The 20,204-nt window shown below is 44.4% G+C and overlaps 1 protein-coding gene across 1 annotated transcript in view; it reads left to right on the top strand.

Annotated features, from left to right (window-relative positions):
• The first annotated feature begins 421 nt into the window (after nt 1-421).
• Nucleotides 422-20,204, top strand: part of COL6A6 (collagen, type VI, alpha 6) — a 118,629-nt gene continuing 98,846 nt past the window's right edge. The window contains exons 1-7 of the mRNA XM_006883397.1: nt 422-482; nt 3,739-4,335; nt 6,245-6,865; nt 10,098-10,658; nt 11,895-12,452; nt 15,327-15,902; nt 18,659-19,225. Coding sequence (XP_006883459.1) covers nt 422-482; nt 3,739-4,335; nt 6,245-6,865; nt 10,098-10,658; nt 11,895-12,452; nt 15,327-15,902; nt 18,659-19,225 — 3,541 coding nt within the window. The remainder of the gene's footprint in view (nt 483-3,738; nt 4,336-6,244; nt 6,866-10,097; nt 10,659-11,894; nt 12,453-15,326; nt 15,903-18,658; nt 19,226-20,204) is intronic.

Genomic DNA, 20,204 nt, shown 5'->3' with positions numbered 1-20,204 from the left:
TTAAGAAATGGGCTGACATGCTGCTCCAGCCATGAATTTGGACTTGTTCTGGCAATGAGTGAAAGGAGAGTAACACCAGAGTACAAAGAACTAATAAGAACACAGTATTGTTGGAATTAGAATGTCTCTTGTTAACCACCACTGAATGCCTCCATTCTCATGTTGATGCAGGGACTGGGAACAAGTATAAGCTCTGATGATTATAAATGTTGGGTCCTCTTCTCTATAAGACACTTCACAGATGAGCAGGCTCAAACCCTCAGAATTTCCTTTTCCTCTGTTGCCCTTAATGTACTATATAATTCTGCGTGCTAACATGAGTAAGCTCGGGTTTCCAAATATTGACGATAACAATTTCAGATGTTTATGTTTCTGCCTTTTCAGATTTCAAGTTGGAGATTTTTCAGGTCATAATAGGAAAATGTTGCCGATTGTGCTTCTCATAATACTGTGTTTCCATGTTTCTGTGAACCAAGATTCTGGTAAGGAAAAGTAATAGAATTAATTTTTTTTTTTAATTCATTGTGGAAAATCGGGAATATGCACATGTGGCCTAGTTAGGAGCCAAAAGATTTCATGCTCGGCTCTGCTGGGTTTGGTGGTGGGGACGTGGTAGTTCAGTTTCTTGTTAACATCACACCACCTGTCTTCCTTTGAAGTCCTTTTGTTTCTGGGCTATAGTCTTTACTAATAATAGACAGATGAAAGATGCCGTTTGATCCTCCATTTCAACCCTTTTGGGGCCTCTGGGAGATTGCATGAAAATTCTGTTACTATTAAGCTCAGTCCTGGAAAATGTGGAATGTCTCTTGCTAATTTGTTTGTGCTGAAATGATGCCTTGGTTTGGTGCCCAGTGTTTGCTCCAATTTAAGCTGCTTGTCTGCTTATTGTAAAGAAAGGACACTCGTCTGGGAGAGATTTCCAAGCTACTTTCTATTTGTCAGTTCTCTATGTCAGAATATTGGCAAGGTGCCTCCTTCTCTTCAGTTCATGACCAGGAGGCCTTTCACTTGATTTTACAGCTTCTCAAGGCCTTTGATCTGAGCAATCGGTTTTCTGAACTAGACTTTTGCTTTGAAAATGTCTTCATTTGGACTCTGGTGGCCTAGTGGGTAAGGAGTTGCACTGCCAACCCAAAGGCAGGTGGTTCGAACACACTAGCTGCTCCACAGAAAAAAGATGGACAATCTCTTCCCATGTGATTTACAGGATCTGTTAATCCGTGGCCCTCAGGCCTGGTTCAAATTGGTTTTTTGTCAAACATTCTTCTATGTTGTATAGCCCTGGTCTGTCCACATGCCATACAGAGGTAACTTGTGGTTGCTGTGATGCTGAACACCGTGACACTGATGTGTCAAAGGCAGTAATGGTTACCCGTGGTGTTTGGTGGAGCTCCCAGATTAAACAAGCTTGGAAGCAGGAGTGACATCCACTTCCACATGGCTTGCCTCCCGAAACTCTATGAACAGTGCTCGGGTCTTTCATTCATAAGGTCTCTATGAATCGTTGTCACCAATAACAACAACAACGACAATAACCCATTGGAGAGTCAGCTAGGAGTTGGTTCCAACTCAATGGCAATAATTTAAGTTGAGGATGTCACAGTGGGCCTGATGTTAAGCTTTTAAAAGAGAGGAAGTATCTTTTACTCTGTCATGACTCAGGGTCAGACAGCCTTAGTACACGGCATTTGCCAGCCATCTACATTACCTTCTGTCACTCCCAATGTGACGATTTGTTGGCAAATAAGGAAGTTGTTCTAAGTAGCACTGTCTTGGCTTGGGAACTCTTCCAGCCTTCTTTCGGAGAAAAAAAAATTGGTTTGCCCTCACTTTTGCTTTCCCCTGACACGTTGCTGGTTGTATGAACAGCAAAGGAATCTCAAGCTGGTTGAAATTTGGTTGTTTAGAAGACAGAAAAACTCTGTCTTATCCACTTGCCCCAACTGGACTGCTGTAAAAAGAATGAAATAACACTCAGGGTTGCCAACTCATGTTCCCTAGAAATTGTGGAAAAGATTGATGCTATTTTTGTTTGCCAGGGATTTATCTAGTGACTATTTCAGATAATCAGACTCTCCTCAGAAATATCTTAGATACTTTCTAGCCAAAGCTGTTAGGTGCCTTCAAGTTGACAACAATGCACAGTGACCTTATGAACAGGTCAGGGCCTTGCCCTGTCCAGAGCCGTCTTCACCATCTCTGATAGGCTCAAGTCCAATGTTACAGCCGCTAGATCAATCCATCATGTTCAAGGTGTTCCTCTTTTTTTTAAAATTTATTTTATTTTTTTATTATTCATTTCAATGAAAATTTACAGAGACTTTAGATTTCCATTCATTCATTGTTGCACTTTTCTCTCCTACAACCCTTCCCCCTAGTACACTCTCCTCTTGGAAAAGTAAAAGAAAAAAAGTCTTTAATTGTTTTGCAATCCCTCCCCAGGTCCACTCCACTATGCAGCCTTTGCTGTGGACTCCTGTCATGACAAAAATACCTAATCACATATCCCTTTTAAACAGTTTTCTCCCTCATCTGTTTCAATGCAGTATACATTACAGAACCCATCTTTCTCAGTCTCCCCCTAAACCCGAGGTCAGTCCTGTTTTACAACAGTGGCACCATGCAGTATTTGAGAATCTGAGGCCCAGAGAGGAGTTGAATGATTTGACCGAACTCCTAGTTGATGGCTGTTGGACCTTCCAATATCTGCTCAGTTACACTGTGTTTTCCCGAATACACCCATACATACACACACATGCAGACATTCACCCAGAAATTTCTCTCATGCAAGAGAGTAAGAATTGTGAATGTGCAAATAATCAGACCACCAGGAAAAGGCTGAAGCTAGTGATTACCCAGATTCTATAGAAATGGATTTTGAGGTATGTAGCTCTGAATCTAGCATTGAGAGAAGGGAATATTGTATTACATAGCATTATAATTGATGCTATAATGACAATGCCTTTTTCTAACCCAAGAAATTCTGTGCTTCATGACATTTTACAAAAGGAGGCATTAACAAGCTCATTTTTATGGTTTATCATCAAGGATTATAAACAGCTTTAAAATAGATTAAGACAAACTCTTTTTAATGATTTTTAAACACTTTTTAAAAACTAAAATTGGCACTTTAAAATAAAAATGAATGTTTCTGAATCAGTCAGACCATCTGGTACATTGTTTGAATAGGAGTTAAAATGACAGGCTGTCTTTGAAAGTTTTACCTTTTAAACAAATGCAGAGCAATTTCATTATCAATTAAAATTTCTATCCTGATTCATCTAAATTGAGATGAAATTCTGAAAGAAAAAAAGAAAAAAAAAACAAAGAAAAACTGCAGCTTAATCACACAGGAGGAGATTGCCCATCTTTCTCCCATGGAGCAACTGTTGGATTAGAACCAAGGGCCTTTGGTCTTGCAGCACAGTTTCTTGGCTAAGCGACCAGTGCTCCCTTCCATTTACCTACACGTTTATTCCTTGTGAAAATTATACTTAATTGTGGGATACGTACAAATAAATAGTCATAGTCAATGAATAGGCTTGAGATAGAGATATTTCTTTTTATTTTTGTTTATGAAATCTACAACTTAAGCTAGTATATGTACTTTCTGTTCATTGGGAAAGGAATAAGAATTAAAAGAGAAAAGTGCATTTCTTTCTTCTCATGGTTGTTGCTAACTAAGGCCGTAAACCTCTTAAAGCATTATGTTGTGTGTTTCCTGTGGTCTTGCAGGCCCTGAGTACGCAGACGTTGTATTTCTGGTGGACAGCTCGGATCACCTGGGCGCTAAGTCCTTCCCATTTGTGAAATCGTTCATCAACAAGATGGTCAACAGTCTCCCGATAGAGCCCAGCAAGTACCGCGTGGCCGTGGCCCAGTACAGCGACAAGCTCCACAGTGAGTTCCAGCTGGACACCTTCAAGGCCAAGAACCCCATGCTCAACCACCTAAAGAAGAACTTCGGGTTCCTCGGAGGGTCCCTGCGCGTAGGAAACGCTCTCCAAGAGGCTCACAGGACCTATTTCTCTGCACCCACAAACGGGAGGGACAAGAAGCAGTTCCCCCCCATTTTGGTGGTCCTGGCTTCCGCTGAGTCCGAGGATGACGTGGAAGAGGCGGCCAGGGCCCTGCAGAAGGACGGGGTGAGGATCGTGTCTGTGGGGCTGCAGAGAGCTTCGGAGGAAAACCTCAAGGCCATGGCCACATCTCAGTTTCACTTCCACCTGCGGACGGTCAGAGACCTCAGCACGTTTTCCCAGAACATGACACAGATCATCAAGGATGCGGCTCGATACAAGGCAGGAGCCGGGGACAGTGTCACTATGGAAGGTGGGCTTAGATACATTTATAGGGTTGATGTCAAAACACTTCTGAAGGGACCTCTGGTGGCCGAGTGGCAAGAAGCTGCACTGCAATCCCAGAGGTGTGCGGTTCGAATCCACCAGATGCTCTGCTGGAGAAGGAGGGGCAATCTCTTCCTGTACCAGTCAGATCCGGTTTGACGGTATACACACTCACTCACTCACTCACTACAAAACTCAAACCAAACCAAAACACCACTTCTGAACATTCAGCATGGGGAGAGAATTGCAGCTCGGTGGACATCCTTCCCGTGGGCTGACTTTTCAGAACACTCGGTGTATACGATTCAAAGAACCATCTGAAACCCTGTGAACTCAGCCCCAGGGCTCCACATATGACTGATTCACATTATGTACAATTCACGGGCTTTTCAAAGCCCAGGGCCGCCCTCTCCCTGTCACCTAGCTTACCTCTGATCTTAAAACTAATCCCTGAGCTGTAAGCTGCTATGTAGTTGTATTGTGAGCAAATTGAAACAGTAAAAGTACATTTGTTTCTAAGGGAATTCTTTATTCCTGAAACCACATGATTTAATCACAGAATCTTAGAGACCACATTGGGTAGTCTAAACCCTTGTTCTGCAGAGAGAAAATGGTGACAGTTCCTTAGAGATCATGCCATCTGGGCCAGGGCCAGGTGGAACTTGAGGTCCTCTGGGGTCAGGTCTTCTGAGTCCCAGTCCCATGTAGCTACAGCCCCATTCTGCCTCTGTTTGGCTGCTTGGTCCTAAACTAGTCTCCTGGGTTTATCTTCCACGCTATGGTCCAAGGCTGTTTGCTTGCACTATTACCAAGAATGGCTGAGAGCTATGATCGTCATTCAAGCAAGAGGCAGGAAATAGCAAGCAAAAATTTGTAAAAAGTACCACATTGTAAATTCAGATAATTTATAGAGAAAATGCATGCTGTTCCTTGTTGAAACAACTTGACTTAAATTAAATGTATAATAACCCATTAATGATGCATAGATATATCCCTAGGTGATTGCATTCAACTGGTTAGTGTTTTAAAATCACAAGATAGTCCTTTGAGGAAAGTTCTAGAAACCAGCTTCCATTAACATGATAGACAAGAAAACCCAATGGAACAGTTCTTTTCTGTAACGTGGAGAACTGGCTCGGCAGTAGCTAAAATGATGGTATTGATAATCATGTTTTCCTTATGAGAAGCTCTGAAAATATGATTCTTTATTACTATTACCATAGGAAAACAAAATAATTGAAGACATAACTGCTATTCTGTGGCCATCCTTTACTAATATTTTCATTATAACCACTGATAAGGGCAGTGGTGATGACTGAAAATATTTCCTTTGGTTACTTTTCTTTTTTCTTGTGATTTGAATGAACGTTTATGAAGCAGATTGCTTTCTCATTCAAACATCCACCCCTTTTTTGTTGTACAGCATTGATTGCAAGGCCCACAATGTGGCCATGGTTCTGGGATTGTCATCTGTGTCTTGTCTTTGTTTCCTGATGTCTTGGTTGTAGAGTGTCTGTGTGGTCACATGCCTAGTCCACCATCTGGCCAGAAGCATCTTGTTTTAAATCATTTTATGATGATAGTACAGTGTATGGTTCATTAAGTAAAGCCAGCACATTATTTGCTTTAATCCTCATAGGAACTCTACAGGATAATTATTATTATTAATAGCTTGCCTTTAAGGTGAGGAAACTGGAGGTAGAAGGTCAGCAGGGTCCGGAATTTCATCCTAGTCCCTCTGAGCTCACCTTCGTACTCAATGTGCATCCCTCCTTCTAAGTGTACAGCCAGGCTGTGGTGGGTGTTCTTTCTTCTTGACTTCTAATGCCACACAGCTGGAAACCTCCTACTAAAGCTGTACTTGTTCCCTTGTTCTCCCCACCCCCCCACCCCAGGTTGCCAAGGCCCTTCTGTGGCTGATGTTGTGTTCCTGTTGGATGTGTCCTTCAATGGCAGCCTGGAGAACTTGGAACACCTTAAAGATTTCCTGGAGGAGAGCATTTCCGCTCTGGATATAAAGGAGCAGTGCATGAGGATTAGCCTGGTGGCCTATAGCAATGAGACGAAAGTGATAAACTCTCTGAGCGCGGGCATAAATAAATCAGAGGTTCTCCAGCACATCCAGGGCCTCTCTCCCATGACTGGGGAGGCCTACACCGGGGCTGCCATGAGGAAGGTCAAGAAGGAAGTCTTCAGTGCACGAAATGGCAGTCGGAAGAACCAAGGGGTGCCTCAGATCGCAGTGCTGGTGATGCACCGAGAATCGGAGGATAATGTCACCAAGGCGGCAGCCAACCTCCGGCGAGAGGGTGTCACCATCTTCACCATGGGCATCGAGGGTGCCAGTGACACCCAGCAGGAGAAAATAGCCTCTCACCCCGCTGAGCAGTACGTCTCCAAGCTGAAAACCTTCTCCCACCTGGCTGCCCACAACCAGACGTTTCTGAAGAAGCTGCGGAATCAGATAACACACACAGTTTCTGTCTTGTCAGAACGGACAGAAACCCTTAAATCCGGTAAGGCCTCTGCTGACATAAAGATTGTTAGCTTGGGTTTCTTCTCCTGGTGCATCTCTTTTTGTCTTTCAAGTGTTATGTGTACAAGAAAGAGTGAAGGAATGTGATATGTGTGGGAAGAACAGGACACTTGGTGCAGGATAGAACAGGGTTTAGGGCTGTTGTACATAGGGTCACTATGAGTCGCAAATGACTCGACAGCACATAACAACAACAACAACAACAACAACAACAACAATACATGTTCTCAGAAAGGTACATTCTTCTTAAAGCCATTTGTAAAGTTAAGTTAGCAGCCAGTCTAGTAACATTTTCTCTAGTCGGGATGACAGGTTGCTGGTTATTTTTTATTGTGCATGTTATTTATACTAATATAGTGACATCCTGTTAAAAGGTTTTGGCAAGGTGCTTACTTTAATAGTGCTAAGAATTCTGTGTGCTTCTACCAGTGTTTGTTGACTTTGAGAAGAAATAAAGAAAATGCTAGCTGTTGCTATTGTTATTTCATTTTGGAGGAACATTCTTCTAAGTTGTACAGCACTCTTCTGTCAATTTACACTTTTTTTGTCAATTTGCTATACTGAGGTGTTTTGCTGTGAAGCTGAACTGTGTGCCTTTAGGGGTCAAATGCCATAATGGCTGCCCATGGTGGACAGTGCTTCGTGGAGTTCCCAATTTCTTTTTTTTAATTTTTATTTTATTATTTTTGTGTGAGTGTACCGTCAAATCAGATCTGACTGGTACTGGAGGAGATTGTCCCTCCTTCCCCGGCAGAGCATCTTGTGGATTCGAACCGTGCGCCTCTGGGATTGTAGTTGCAGCTCCTTACCACTAGGCCACCAGAGCTCCCCTGAAGCTCCCAATTTTAAGACTGGCTTGGAAGCAGGAGTGGCATCCACTTCCTAAACCACATGCCTATGGAAACTCTATGAACCTGGAAAAATGACGAAGGTTATAGAAAGGCTTCAGGCCTTTTGTTCACAGGGTCACTACGAGTCGTCCTTGACTTGACAGCAATGAACAACAAAAACAATGCCCTGTGTAATTTGAAGGAGAATAAAAGCTATGGAGGTGTCGGGAGAGGGAGAAGGGATTGCCCTTTTGGCTTCCTGTTCTGAGTAGCAATAATATGACTGTTACTTGTAAATACCCCAGGATCCACATTTTGTTATTTTCCTCCCTTTTCTCTTCTCTTTGTTTTCCATGTTCTTTCTTTTCTTTTCTTTTTTTTGCTGTTTTCCCCCCTTCCCCTTCTTGTCTTTCCTTTTCCACAAATTCTTGTTTAAAGCATAAGTAAGACACACGATTGGATAGGAATTCTGGCGGTGCAGTGCTGAAAGATGTGACTGCTGACTGTCAGCACTCTGGATGGACCCCAGATGCCTCTCTGTGGGAGGAAGGGAGGTCATCAGCTTCTGCAAAGATCTTCCAAGCCTGTGGGACACTTCTGCTCTGCCCCACAGGGCTGCTGTGAGTGAGGATCAAGTCAATGACAACCGGCTATCATTTGGATGGAGCCAAATGAATGTGTTGTGTAGTTCCATTCTAGCCTCTGTGAGTTTACAAAGAGACTAAAACCGTAAGGCATTTTTGGTATATTTTTAGTATAATTCATGCAGATCCACACAGTCTAGGTATTCTTGGGTGTGTAGGTTGTCATGAGCCTTGAGCTTTAATTAATTACTCATAGACATATTACAAAGCCAATTATAATTTACTGATTCATTAATTAATTTATAGCAATTATAAATTAATTTATCTACATTGCAATTGATAAATTCATCACAACATAGTGATCCATTAATTGATAGCAAGCTTTAAACAGTTAATTACAATTTACCTACATTGCAATTCATAAATTCATCTCAATATATTGATTCATTAATAGTGGGGAACACTCACCCCTGGAATCCCAACTTATCTTCTTCTTTTGCCTCTCATGGCCTCTGGTGCTGTTGGGGTCCTTGGCTAGTTCAGCAGTTCACAGACACTAGTGTGGCCAGGGTTAGCTGCTCATAGTCACTGGTGTGGCCAGAGTCTTCGGCTCTGAAAAGAGCCTTTGGGTCTTCATTATCTTCAGCAGAAGTGATGTTTTAGTTGGGATCCGAGGGTTTATATACTTTTGGGGGTGTTACATTGTATTCAACCAATAACATTCAAACTTTGGTTATTACATTATATTCTAGTCAACCAATAATATTATGAATAACAATATTTAAAGCTTTGAGTTTGACCAACCATATTAGTTTCAAAACAAGTTGTACAACCAATCACATTAGTTCCAAAATAACATGAGTTTGACCAATCATGTCCTATACTAGTTGTATCTCCTAGGCAACACGGGCAATAATAAGTCATATTCCCTCATCAGGGGTTTACACCTGTAAGGCCGGTGGGGCCTTATAGCCACTAAAGGCCTGTTTCGGCATATCACGCTCTTTAGTATATTTTTCACAAATATTCCTAACATATTTTCTAACATATATAGCATCAAATTCCTAACGCATTTCTTATTCATATGTCTAACATATAACATAGCTATTTCCTAACATATTTCTTACTCTTATTTCTAACATATAACACAACAAATTCCTAATATATTTTTATTCTTAAACTTAAGTCAATATGTTTTACCTCAAATTTATAATGGAAAACTTATATTTTTCTGTATGTTTCACAGCAAATTATTATATCTTCTTATACTTAAACTGCTCATAACAGTGGGTATCTGAAAACATTCTTAGATAGTGAGTATTTGGATACATTCTTGGACAGATATGTTGATAGCAGCACATGAACTATAACAATCTCATTCTCCTAGCTACATAAAGCCCCTGAAACCACTCGGGTCAGTCATTGGACTAGGAGAACAGACATAGCTGCAGCATTCAGTTAAGCATCCTCTCACTTCACACCACACCTCTTGACTTTTTGCTTGGCAGTTGTTCCCTCATGAAAAAAGTGTCTGCTAGGAGGTGTTTTCACTTTCTTTCTAATCTTGTTATTGTGTCCAGAATTATCCTCATTCATGACAGAGAACTATCCAAACAGTATTAAGTGGCAGGAGCCATTTATTTAGCCCTCCTGAGGTTGAGGCCTGCAGTGAGATGCCAAGGAACAGCTTCCTGTCTTTCTGTGTGGAGAGGTTCTAACTTGCTTTCCTTCCCTTCTGCACCCATTTCTTCTTTACACACACCCATGCACCAGTCTCATTGTTTTGGTCCTATTTCAGGGTGTGTGGACACAGAGGAAGCAGACATCTATCTGCTCATTGACGGCTCAGGCCATACCCAGGCCACCGACTTTCACGAAATGAAGACTTTCCTTTCTGATATTGTGGGCATGTTCCACATTGCCCGCCACAAGGTGCGGGTTGGCGCAGTGCAGTACGCAGACACCTGGGACCTGGAGTTTGGGGTGAACAAGTACACTAACAAGCACGACCTGGGGAAGGCCATCGAGAACATTAGGCAAATGGGTGGGAATGCAAACACGGGTGCCGCTCTGAACTTCACTCTGGGGCTGTTGCAAAAGGCCAAGAAACAGCGAGGGAACAAAGTGCCCTGTCACCTTATTGTCCTGACCAGCGGAATGTCCAATGACAGTGTCCTGGAGCCAGCAAACAAACTGAGAGAAGAACACATCAGTGTTTATGCTATTGGAGTCAAGGAGGCCAACCACACGCAGCTGCACGAGATGGCAGGTGAGGAAAAGAGAGTGTACTACGTGCACGACTTCGACTCCTTGAAAGACATCAGGAACCAAGTGGTTCAAGACATCTGCACTCCGGAAGGTAAGACAAGTGGTGGCTCACTCTCGATTACAGCAAGACTGGGCATTGTGGGTGTGGAGAATGAAGGTCCATTTCTATGTTGGGATCTCTTGGCCTGCGTGAATGGCATTTGTTCTCCAGAACGAAATGGTGACTCATGTCGGCCATATTGATGTTTGGGAGTTTCCCAAATAAATATTGATATCTTTCTCCAGATTCCTGTTGACTTAGGAAGCATAATTAGATACTGCATACACAATACCATGAAATAATTTTCAGAGTTGAGAAGTACTTTCTGTTTACTTAAGTTGTTATTTTTACAGTTTTTGTGAAATCTTTTAGAGTTGTCCCGACTGTTTGCAACCAAAGGGCATTTTTCTCCCTTAGACATTATTTATCTAGAAATAGTACGATATCCAGGGCCAAGTGTCTGAGAAGATGTTACTGACATGGGATGATTAGCATTCTACAATATTCCACCAACTATGCCTCAGATTTTAAAAGGCTTTTGGCCACCAGTCTGGGGCTATTTCTAGTTGGGAAGATGAATGGAATTGCCTGATTCTGTGAAGGTGTGTTTTCTGGTTTGGCCTTGAGACTAGCATGTGGTTCTTGTTTGCAACAGGGTGTGAACTGATTGAATTTGGCCTCATATTTTAAAAGGCTTTTGGGCCTTTGGGCCTGGTTTTTGTGGATCTCCCAGAAAAAAAGATGAAAGTTTTGTGTTCAAGACTTTTATTCATAGGGTCTCTGTAGGTAGTCTACTACTCTCTGGCACTTAACAACAATAACATGCACCAGTAGGTACTGGTGACAGAGAATTATCTAGAACTAAATGTCAGTAGTGCTGAAGTTGGAAAGCCCTGAGGTGTATATTAAAACAGGTTGCTTGGGAGGGTGGAGGGACAGCGCAGGAGAGGAAGGCCCTCTATGAGGTGGATTGATTCAGTGACTGGGATAATTGGGATGGGAGTGTCAGAGACGGTGCGATTGGCACAGGACAGAGCGGAGTTTAGGGCTATTGCACATAGGGTCGCTATGAGTCGCAGGCGACTCGACGGCACATAACAACAACAACAACACTAGCAGATAGTAAATTTAGGAGTCTCACGTTTATTGCTTTTGGTGCTTTGTTTTCTTGCCAGTAATCCTAACAAAGCACATAACTCCTAGACAATTCCAGTCGTTTGTGTTGAGGATCGTCCTTTGTGCCCCAGGTAGCTGATTTGAGCAAACATCTCTGCTTCTCTCACACAGCCTGCAAGGAGATGAAAGCTGACATCATGTTTCTGGTGGACAGTTCTGGCAGCATAGGACTTGAAAACTTCAGCAAAATGAAAACATTTATGAAAAACTTGGTGAGCAAATCTCAGATCGGCCCAGATCGGGTGCAGATTGGTGTGGTCCAGTTCAGCCACATCAATCAGGAGGAGTTTCCACTCAACAGATACATGACCCAGCATGAGATTTCAGATGCCATAGACCGCATGGCCCACATTGGAGAAACCACCTTGACTGGCGGCGCCCTAACCTTTGTGTCTCAATACTTCAGCCCCAGCAAGGGGGCCCGGGCCACCGTCAAGAAGTTCCTCATCCTCATCACAGACGGCGAAGCCCATGACATAGTAAAGGACCCAGCACTGGCACTTCGGCAAGAAGGCATCATTATCTTCTCAGTGGGGGTGTTTGGCTCCAACGTCACCCAGCTCGAGGAGATCAGCGGGAGACCAGAGATGGTTTTCTATGTTGAAAACTTTGACATTCTGCAACACATTGAAGATGACCTTGTTTTTGGAATCTGCAGCCCCCGAGAAGGTAAGCAGGGGCTTGGTCACTGGCGGGACTGTCCAAACACCAGGGACACTGGAGTTCATTACTCTGTGAACTAGTAGACAGTTGCTTGACTACTATAAACATTTTTTATTAATCAAAAATATGTTCTAAATTTAAAAAGTATTCTAGTCACTTTTGACAAAGCAAACAGGACTGGTACCTGGAGGAACCAGGGTGTTCCTTAAGGGCAAAGAGGATGAATCTTTGTCAGGGGGCCCAGAGCTTGGAGAGGAACGTCCTGCTGGGGGACATGGAAGACTAGCAAAAGAGAGGAAGACCCTCCACCAGATGAACTGACACAGGGACCGTGAAAATGGGCTTGAGCACATCAGAGGTGGTGAGGAAGAAGTAGGGCAGGGCAGGCTTCACGTCTATGGTTCATGAGGTCACCATGAGTCGTAGAGCTGATGGCACCTACTAACAATAGCTTTTGACCTGTCTCGGAAATGCAATGTTTCTAATTAGAACTGATGAGATAAGCTGTTGGGTTAATGGGAAAGGAAAATGTGGGACTCTGTTGTTAGATTCCATCAAGTTGACTACCGTCTCAGAGCTCTGAACCTTGCCTAGCCTGCTCCATTGTCATGATCTCCATCATAGTCAAGACTCTAGGTGCACTTGGACTTTTCCACTTGTACACAAATTACCCTGGAGTGATGAACCCTCCAGTGCCGGAGGTTAAGTTCCCTAGAAGCAGAAGGTGGCTCTGAGTTGTTGTGGGATTGATTTACCACAAGTGAGTGAGAGAGAGCAGGAAAGAAGCAAGAAAAGGCAAGGGGTGGAGCAATGGTGGTCTTAATTAGTGTTTGGCTTCAGGCTATGGAAAATTCCAGAGTGTGGCCTAAACCTCAAAGTGGAGGCAAAATGCACTTTTGTAGCCTCACTCTGGGCCACCTGTGGGTTCTGAGGTAGATGGTAGAATGACACTATGCCTGTCCAATGTGGCTCTTATTTGGCCTCGCAGCCCCTACAAACATTTTTACCTTTTTAATATGAATGCTCGTGTAAATTAAGACAATGTTTTGGGAAGCACTTTGATATTCATTAATCCTATAAAGGAGGAATTCAGAACAAGAACTTGAACAATGGATGCCTCAAAGGGAGCAAAGGGTGTTATCTTCATCTTCCCAAGAACCTGCAGAGAAAGGAAAGTGAGGGACCAAGGGGCAGGTCAGCAAATGTGAGGGACTGACTTCTCCTGGCCCGTGGGGCTGAGAGCAGAGGCACGGGAGATGGGGCCTACCAGCTTTTAAGAAAGAGGAAAACATTGTTCTGTTATTCAAATGATGTATGTAAATCATGGTAGAAAGTACCATGATCCTGGCTAGTGTTTTGAGGGAAGAGGATTACGTCTGATTTCTCTTCCCTGGCAATCCTGCCCAGAACACATTTGAACTCTTAGAGTGGTCCCAACACTGCAGTCTATCCCTAGCCCCCTGAGTAGTCCAGCCAGGCATTCCAAGACATTCAAAGGCAAAAAAAAACAAAACAAAAAACAAAAAAACAACGCACCGTTCTGCTCTTCCTGGAATCAGGAATGCTTAGGAATTTGGTTTATGCTGCAGTCCAGCTGGCCTCCAGGTAGTGGGAACAGCCCGTGGTCTATGAGGTTTGGTCAGCTCTGCCTCCTGCGAAGCTCACCACATGGGGAAGGTGTGCTGTCACCTCAGAGGCAAGCGGCTCACATCTACCGTTATCAGGAGAAAGATGGGATCTCTTCTCATGGCATTTACAGTCTCTGAAAACCTGCTGGAGGGTTAGCTACGAGCTCATTCCAACTCAACGGCAATGGGTTGGATTACTGACCACATAATCGGCCAGTGACTGAAAGAGAAAGGACGTTTGATGAGTCTCTGGGTAATGCAAAAATTTCTTAGAATTCTTTTCTCAAGAATGGATGAGTTTATATTTGGCATATACCTTTCTAAGGCCTGAAGAATAAATGATTCAAGGTCTGAATAATTAATCATCTTAATCCCTTTTCTCCAGAATAGATGAGTTAGCATTTGGAACACTGTGGCCTTCAGATGGACATGGCTTAAATATTAATTGGGTCTTTCCTGCTTTCCTTTTCCATGGCCTTGACCCAAGATTAAGAAAGTTAATAAGAGCATCATGCAAGGATACCTTTGTTGGACCAAGTGGGAAATAGGCTTATGTCTATGATGAGGTCCAATAAGGAAAATAAACAATGTCTTAAGAAAATTAAAATGAGGGAAAGAAAATGTAGCCTTGAAAAGTTGCCATCATAGAACCATGGAAAAATAAACAGCGTTACCAAATGCATTTCTTTCCTTTTCCCCCAGGTCTTCCTTAAGAATAAAATCTCATGACCCTCATGACTTGAAAATAAACCAGAACTCTTTGCACAAATGAAAGCACCATTGAAAAATCATTTGCACAGAAAAATTCCATAGAACTCTAAAGAAACATTGGAATCCCCAGAAGTCTTGGGGTTTTATTCTTGGTGATTCTACGATGAGCTGTCCCTTCCCACCTTTTCCAGTAGCTTCTGCTTTATATCTGCCCGGTCCGGCCAGCTCACCTAATTAATGATGCTAGGTATTGGCAGCACAAATGGATGTCTCTTGTCTTGATCATTTATAGACTGACATTCTAGTGGGGAACATGGTCTTGCGAAGAGGAAACATCTGAAATTATTTTTAAGTGGGTGGAGGAGTAACACTCCCATAGAAATTATGTTTGAGGGGAGAGAAGACATGTGGGAGCTTGCTGCACTGTAATAAGTTTTCTGAACACCTAGACTGGTTTCAAATACAGTTTCTTTGTTCCAGAACTATCTCCCATGATCTCCAAAGCTGACTTCATGCAGTTGCTTCTCTCTTCCTCCTGCAGAATGCAAGCGGATTGAAGTGTTAGATGTTGTGTTCGTGATCGACAGTTCCGGCAGCATTGACCATGACGAGTACAACATCATGAAAGACTTTATGATCAGCCTGGTGAAAAAGGCCGACGTGGGCAAGAATCGGGTCAGGTTTGGCGCCCTCAAGTACGCAGATGACCCCGAGGTGCTGTTTTACCTCGGTGACCTCAGCACCAAGGGGGAGGTGATCACCGTGCTTCAGAATGACCAGCCCCTGGGGGGCAACACGTACACCGCTGAGGCCCTGAGCTTCTCAGACCACATGTTCACCGAGGCCCGGGGCAGCCGTCTGCAAAAGGGGGTCCCCCAGGTCCTCATTGTGATCACCGATGGGGAGTCCCATGACTCAGTCAAACTCAACGCCACAGCGAAGGCCTTGCGAGACAAGGGCATTCTCGTCCTGGCAGTGGGCATCGCTGGTGCCAACCAGGAGGAGCTGCTGGCCATGGCGGGCTCCAGTGACAAGTACTACTTCGTGGAGACCTTCGGAGGCCTGAAGGGGATCTTTTCAGACGTGTCTGCCAGTGTCTGTAACTCTTCAAAAGTAGGTAAGTTTCTCGAGGAGCTAGCCGAGGGTCAGAGGGCCCCCAGCCCTGGGGAGCCAGTTCTCCAGGGAGCAGAGAGGGTGCCAGTGTGGTGAGCTTGCCAGACACAGCCTTTCAGGGGTGGGACGACCTCACGGACTTTTCACCCGGCCTCTTCCCCACAGAGGAATGCCTCTTCCAGCATTCCTCCTCACCCCTGCCTCGCTCGATGGTGGCAGCTGGCCATCAAGCAGGTTTGCTGGAACGCACATTCCCTTGAGTGTCATTTCCACTCATGGGATCCCCTTCCTGTCATTTGCACAAGAGGTCAAACTCCATCTTGTCAAAGAAGCAACATCATCAGTGCTGGAAGTCCTTCCTCCAGGTGAGAAGGCCCCAGTTCCTGTGCCTCTTTCTACCACTGCAAAATCAGAACTCCCGAACTCATTGTTGAGTAGGAACTAACTCGGAGCCGACCTTGCAGCAGGTTTTCAGAGGCGATAAATTTCCCATCTTTCTCCCTTGGGGCCACTGGTGGATCCGAACCACCAGAGGCCCCACTATTGGGTTAACAGTACAATACCCCACAGACCTGGCCACCAGGGCTTACTCCATGGGAAAAGCCCTTTTTAGAGGTGAAGCCCAGTGTTAAATTATCAACTGCAGCCCATCTGTTTCCATGGCAGACATCCTTTTCTTCAGATAACCAAATCCAAGCCCACTGCCTCAGAGGGGATCCAATATAGCAACCCTGCAGCACAGTCAGCTGTCCCGGGTTCCCCAGGTGCTCAGCTGTTCCCAGGTTCCCCAGGTGCTCAGCTGCCCCAGGTTCCCCAAGTGCTCAGCTGTTCCCAGGTTCCCCAGGTTCTCAGCTGCCCCGGGTTCCCCAGGCATCTTCACAGGTCCTCGACTTTCCCTAAAGTGGTTGGTGGCACCCCAATGCTTAACCCCAGGTATCACCATGGCTCCTTGAGCTTCGCCTGGCTGCTGTGTCTCTATTCTGGAAGCTCAAGATTTTATTGCCCATTTGTTTATTTGTTTGCATCCATTGTGCCCTCTTGATTCAAGATAAAATTATGGTCTGCCAAAATTTCTTGGAGCCCTTGGGTGGTGCTATGAGTTAAGTGATGGACTTCTACTCAAAAGGTTGGCAGTTCAAGCCCACTTTGGGGCAGGCTGGGGTTCTATATCTGAAAGGTCACAGCCTGGAAAGCCCAAGTTCTACCCTGGTCATGTGGTGTTGCCATGAGCCACAGTCAACCACAACAAACAACCATAACGTCCTTCGCATCTTTGCCAAAATGTTTATTACTAAGAGTGCCATTTTATCCAGTGAATTGTTGCTCCAGGATTCCAACATCTTGGTGCAAGTCTTCTCTAAATGGTTGATCTACTTTTTCTGATTTTCATCTCTTTTGATTCATAAGATTTCATCTACTGGCTTGTTTTGTGTTGTGTTTTTTTTTTTCTTTCATAAAACTAGCAAAATCTGAGTCTTATTGGAAATTGAGACAATTATGTATTTCCTTGTGGCTACAATTAATGTGCCTACAATTTAATCTGCCCTTCTCAAATCTCAAATCTGAACGGTCCTTCAACAGTGCATTGGAAATGTTGACATTGATGTTTTCCTGTAGGCAGAAAAGCAAATAATATTTTATTTATTTTATTTGAATCTGAAAGAGAATGGTTTTAATGAGTTAAACAATTCCTGTAGGATCTATTTGCTGTATTACTTTTTATCTCATTCTTAGTTATCTCTACTTCAAGATGTCAGTCACCTTTAATCTTTCTTGTGGCTGAAATGAGAATTAACTTGGGTCAGAGGTAGGATCCCAGCAAAATACAAGAAGATGCTAATAGTTTCCAGAAGGCTGAGGGACACACATGGCTTGCATGCCAAGCATAACTCATTCAGCAGCAATGCTCTTGTTCTTTTTTTGTTTTGAGTTCACTGTGCTGATAATGCAAGGAAGCCTTTTCTAAACAAGATTGCTATGTTTATCCCAAAATATTTCCCTCAAGTAGATGCTGTTCTATGGACCCAAAAAGAGGTGAATCAAGAGGAGAGCTAACCAGATACAGGCCATTAAATGTGCCCTGATAAACCAGAAAACTGTTTCGTAGTGCAACAAGCTAGGGAGGTCAGATCACTGATAGAAACCATCTAGCTCTTCATTTGAATCTCCAAATGGATGTGGTGTTGTTATTATGGGATTTGGTTTGTTTGGGGTTTTCGGGTTTTTGTTTTTGTTTTTGTTTTTTTTTCCCCCTCCTCTTGTGCTACTCCTGACACTTGGCTTTCTAGAAAGGATAAATCTTGATTGTAGGTGACAAAAGTTTTCTGCAGCAACCTCCCCAGTTCTGGGGGAAATGAAACAGGACATACTATGACAGGTTTGGAAGCAGGAGTGGTATCCACTTCCTAAATAACATGCCTCCAGAAACTCTATGAACTTTGATAAATGTCCATAGTTGCAGAGGGCCTTCAGGCCTTGTGTTCACAGGGTTGCTATGAGTCGTGCTCGACTCAAAGGCAATCAACAACAACCACAAGACTACGTCACCAAGCGAGGTGTGTGAGTTGTTCACGCCGGCCCCAGCCCTCGCGAACTGGTCACTTGTTTTTATTTTCTCTCTTGTGAATGTGACCATGGTGTAGAATAAGATCTGAAGCCCTTTGCAGGACTAGCATTTCTATGTAGTCGCAGGCATCACGTTTCTTTGCGATGATCTGAAGACTAACATTGTGCCTCTATTTCTTCACCTCTTCTTTGCAGAATGTGAAATTGAAAAGGTAGATCTTGTTTTCCTCATGGACGGTTCCAACAGCATCCAACCAGCTGACTTCAAGAAGATGAAGGAATTTTTGGCCTCTGTTGTTCAGGACTTCGATGTCAGCCTCAACAGGGTGCGGATAGGAGTGGCCCAGTTTAGTGACACCTACCGGGCCGAGTTCCCGCTGGGGTCTTTCACGGGGGACAGGATTTCGGCTCAGATTGAGAGCATCCAGCAGGTCTTCGGGTACACCCACATTGGCGATGCCCTGCGGAAGGTGGCTCACTACTTCCAGGCGGACATGGGAAGTCGGATCAACACAGGGACACCCCAGGTGCTGCTGGTCCTCACCGACGGGCGGTCCCAGGATGAGGTGGCCCCGGCTGCCGAGGACCTGCGGCACAAAGGCATCGACATCTACTCGGTGGGCATCGGGGACGTGGACCACCAGGAGCTCATCCAGATCACTGGGACAGCTGACAAAAAGTTGACAGTGGACAACTTCGATGAGCTCAAGAAGGTCAAGAAAAGGATCGTCCGCAACATCTGCACTTCGGGGGGAGAGAGCAGTGAGTATCCTGGGGGTGGAAGGCTTACCCAGCCTCCCCATCTCCCTCACATGTCCCAGGGATCCTTGGACAGCCTCCCCCATCTCCCTTACATGTCCCTGATTTCCAGCCTCAGGGATGGGCAGGGATAGGCTTGGAATGTGCCCTCTGGGCTTCCAATTCAAATGTTCACAGCTATTAAGCATTTTCTTTCACAATCTGAGTGTTGAGGGTCAGGGTGTTTGACAGCTGGTCTGTGAACGAGCAGCTACCATTTCACAAGGCGTCAGGGGAGGGCCGGTCCCGGCTGGGGGGCTTCAGAGGCCGCAGAACAGTAAAAGGAAGCAGCTGATGCATTGCTTGCCGGGCAGCGGGGCCTAAGCTGAGTGCTGTGACATAAGTACATAGGGAACATTCTAGAGCTTTACATCTTTCATATGAAACCTTGCCGTAAGAGCCCAGTGAAGTATTTCACTGAAAAATGAGCACCCGCGGACATTTTTTCCAACAGATGGATGTAAACTGTCTTGAAGAAGAGCTGACTTGCTCTGTCTCCGTCAAGGTGCCCTCTGCATTGCCTGGGGCACTCCATCTCTGCTGCCTCTGCTGCTGTTGTTATGAGCCGTTGAGTCAGAGCCCACCCACAGCTGACCCTCCATTGGGTTCTCAGAGGCTGCACGTCACACAGGAGGACAGTCCATCCTCTTCCTGTGAAGCAGCTCGGGGATTCAAACCGTGTGCCTTTTGGTTGGCAATGCAGCTCCTTATCGCTAAGCCACCAGCATTGTTCCCACATCTGCCCCTAGTAAACATTAAACCTGATTCCTGCCAACAAGAAAGTGGTACATTTGCACAATGGAGAAAGTCACAAGGTTGAGGAGAGGCAGCTCTGAGACACTTGACTATAATCACTGATCTGTCACCATTTTGTCACGGGGAAGATTAACTTTATTAACTTTAGCTCATCTGTGAAATATGATTGACCTTGAAAAACATGACA

This window comes from Elephantulus edwardii, unplaced genomic scaffold, assembly GCF_000299155.1.
Source record: "Elephantulus edwardii isolate Elephantulus edwardi_28Jun2011 unplaced genomic scaffold, EleEdw1.0 scaffold00027, whole genome shotgun sequence".
In the NCBI taxonomy this organism is placed as follows: Eukaryota; Metazoa; Chordata; class Mammalia; order Macroscelidea; family Macroscelididae; genus Elephantulus; species Elephantulus edwardii.
The sequence above is the reverse complement of the archived record's forward strand: the minus strand, read 5'-3'. Positions and strand labels throughout refer to the sequence as shown.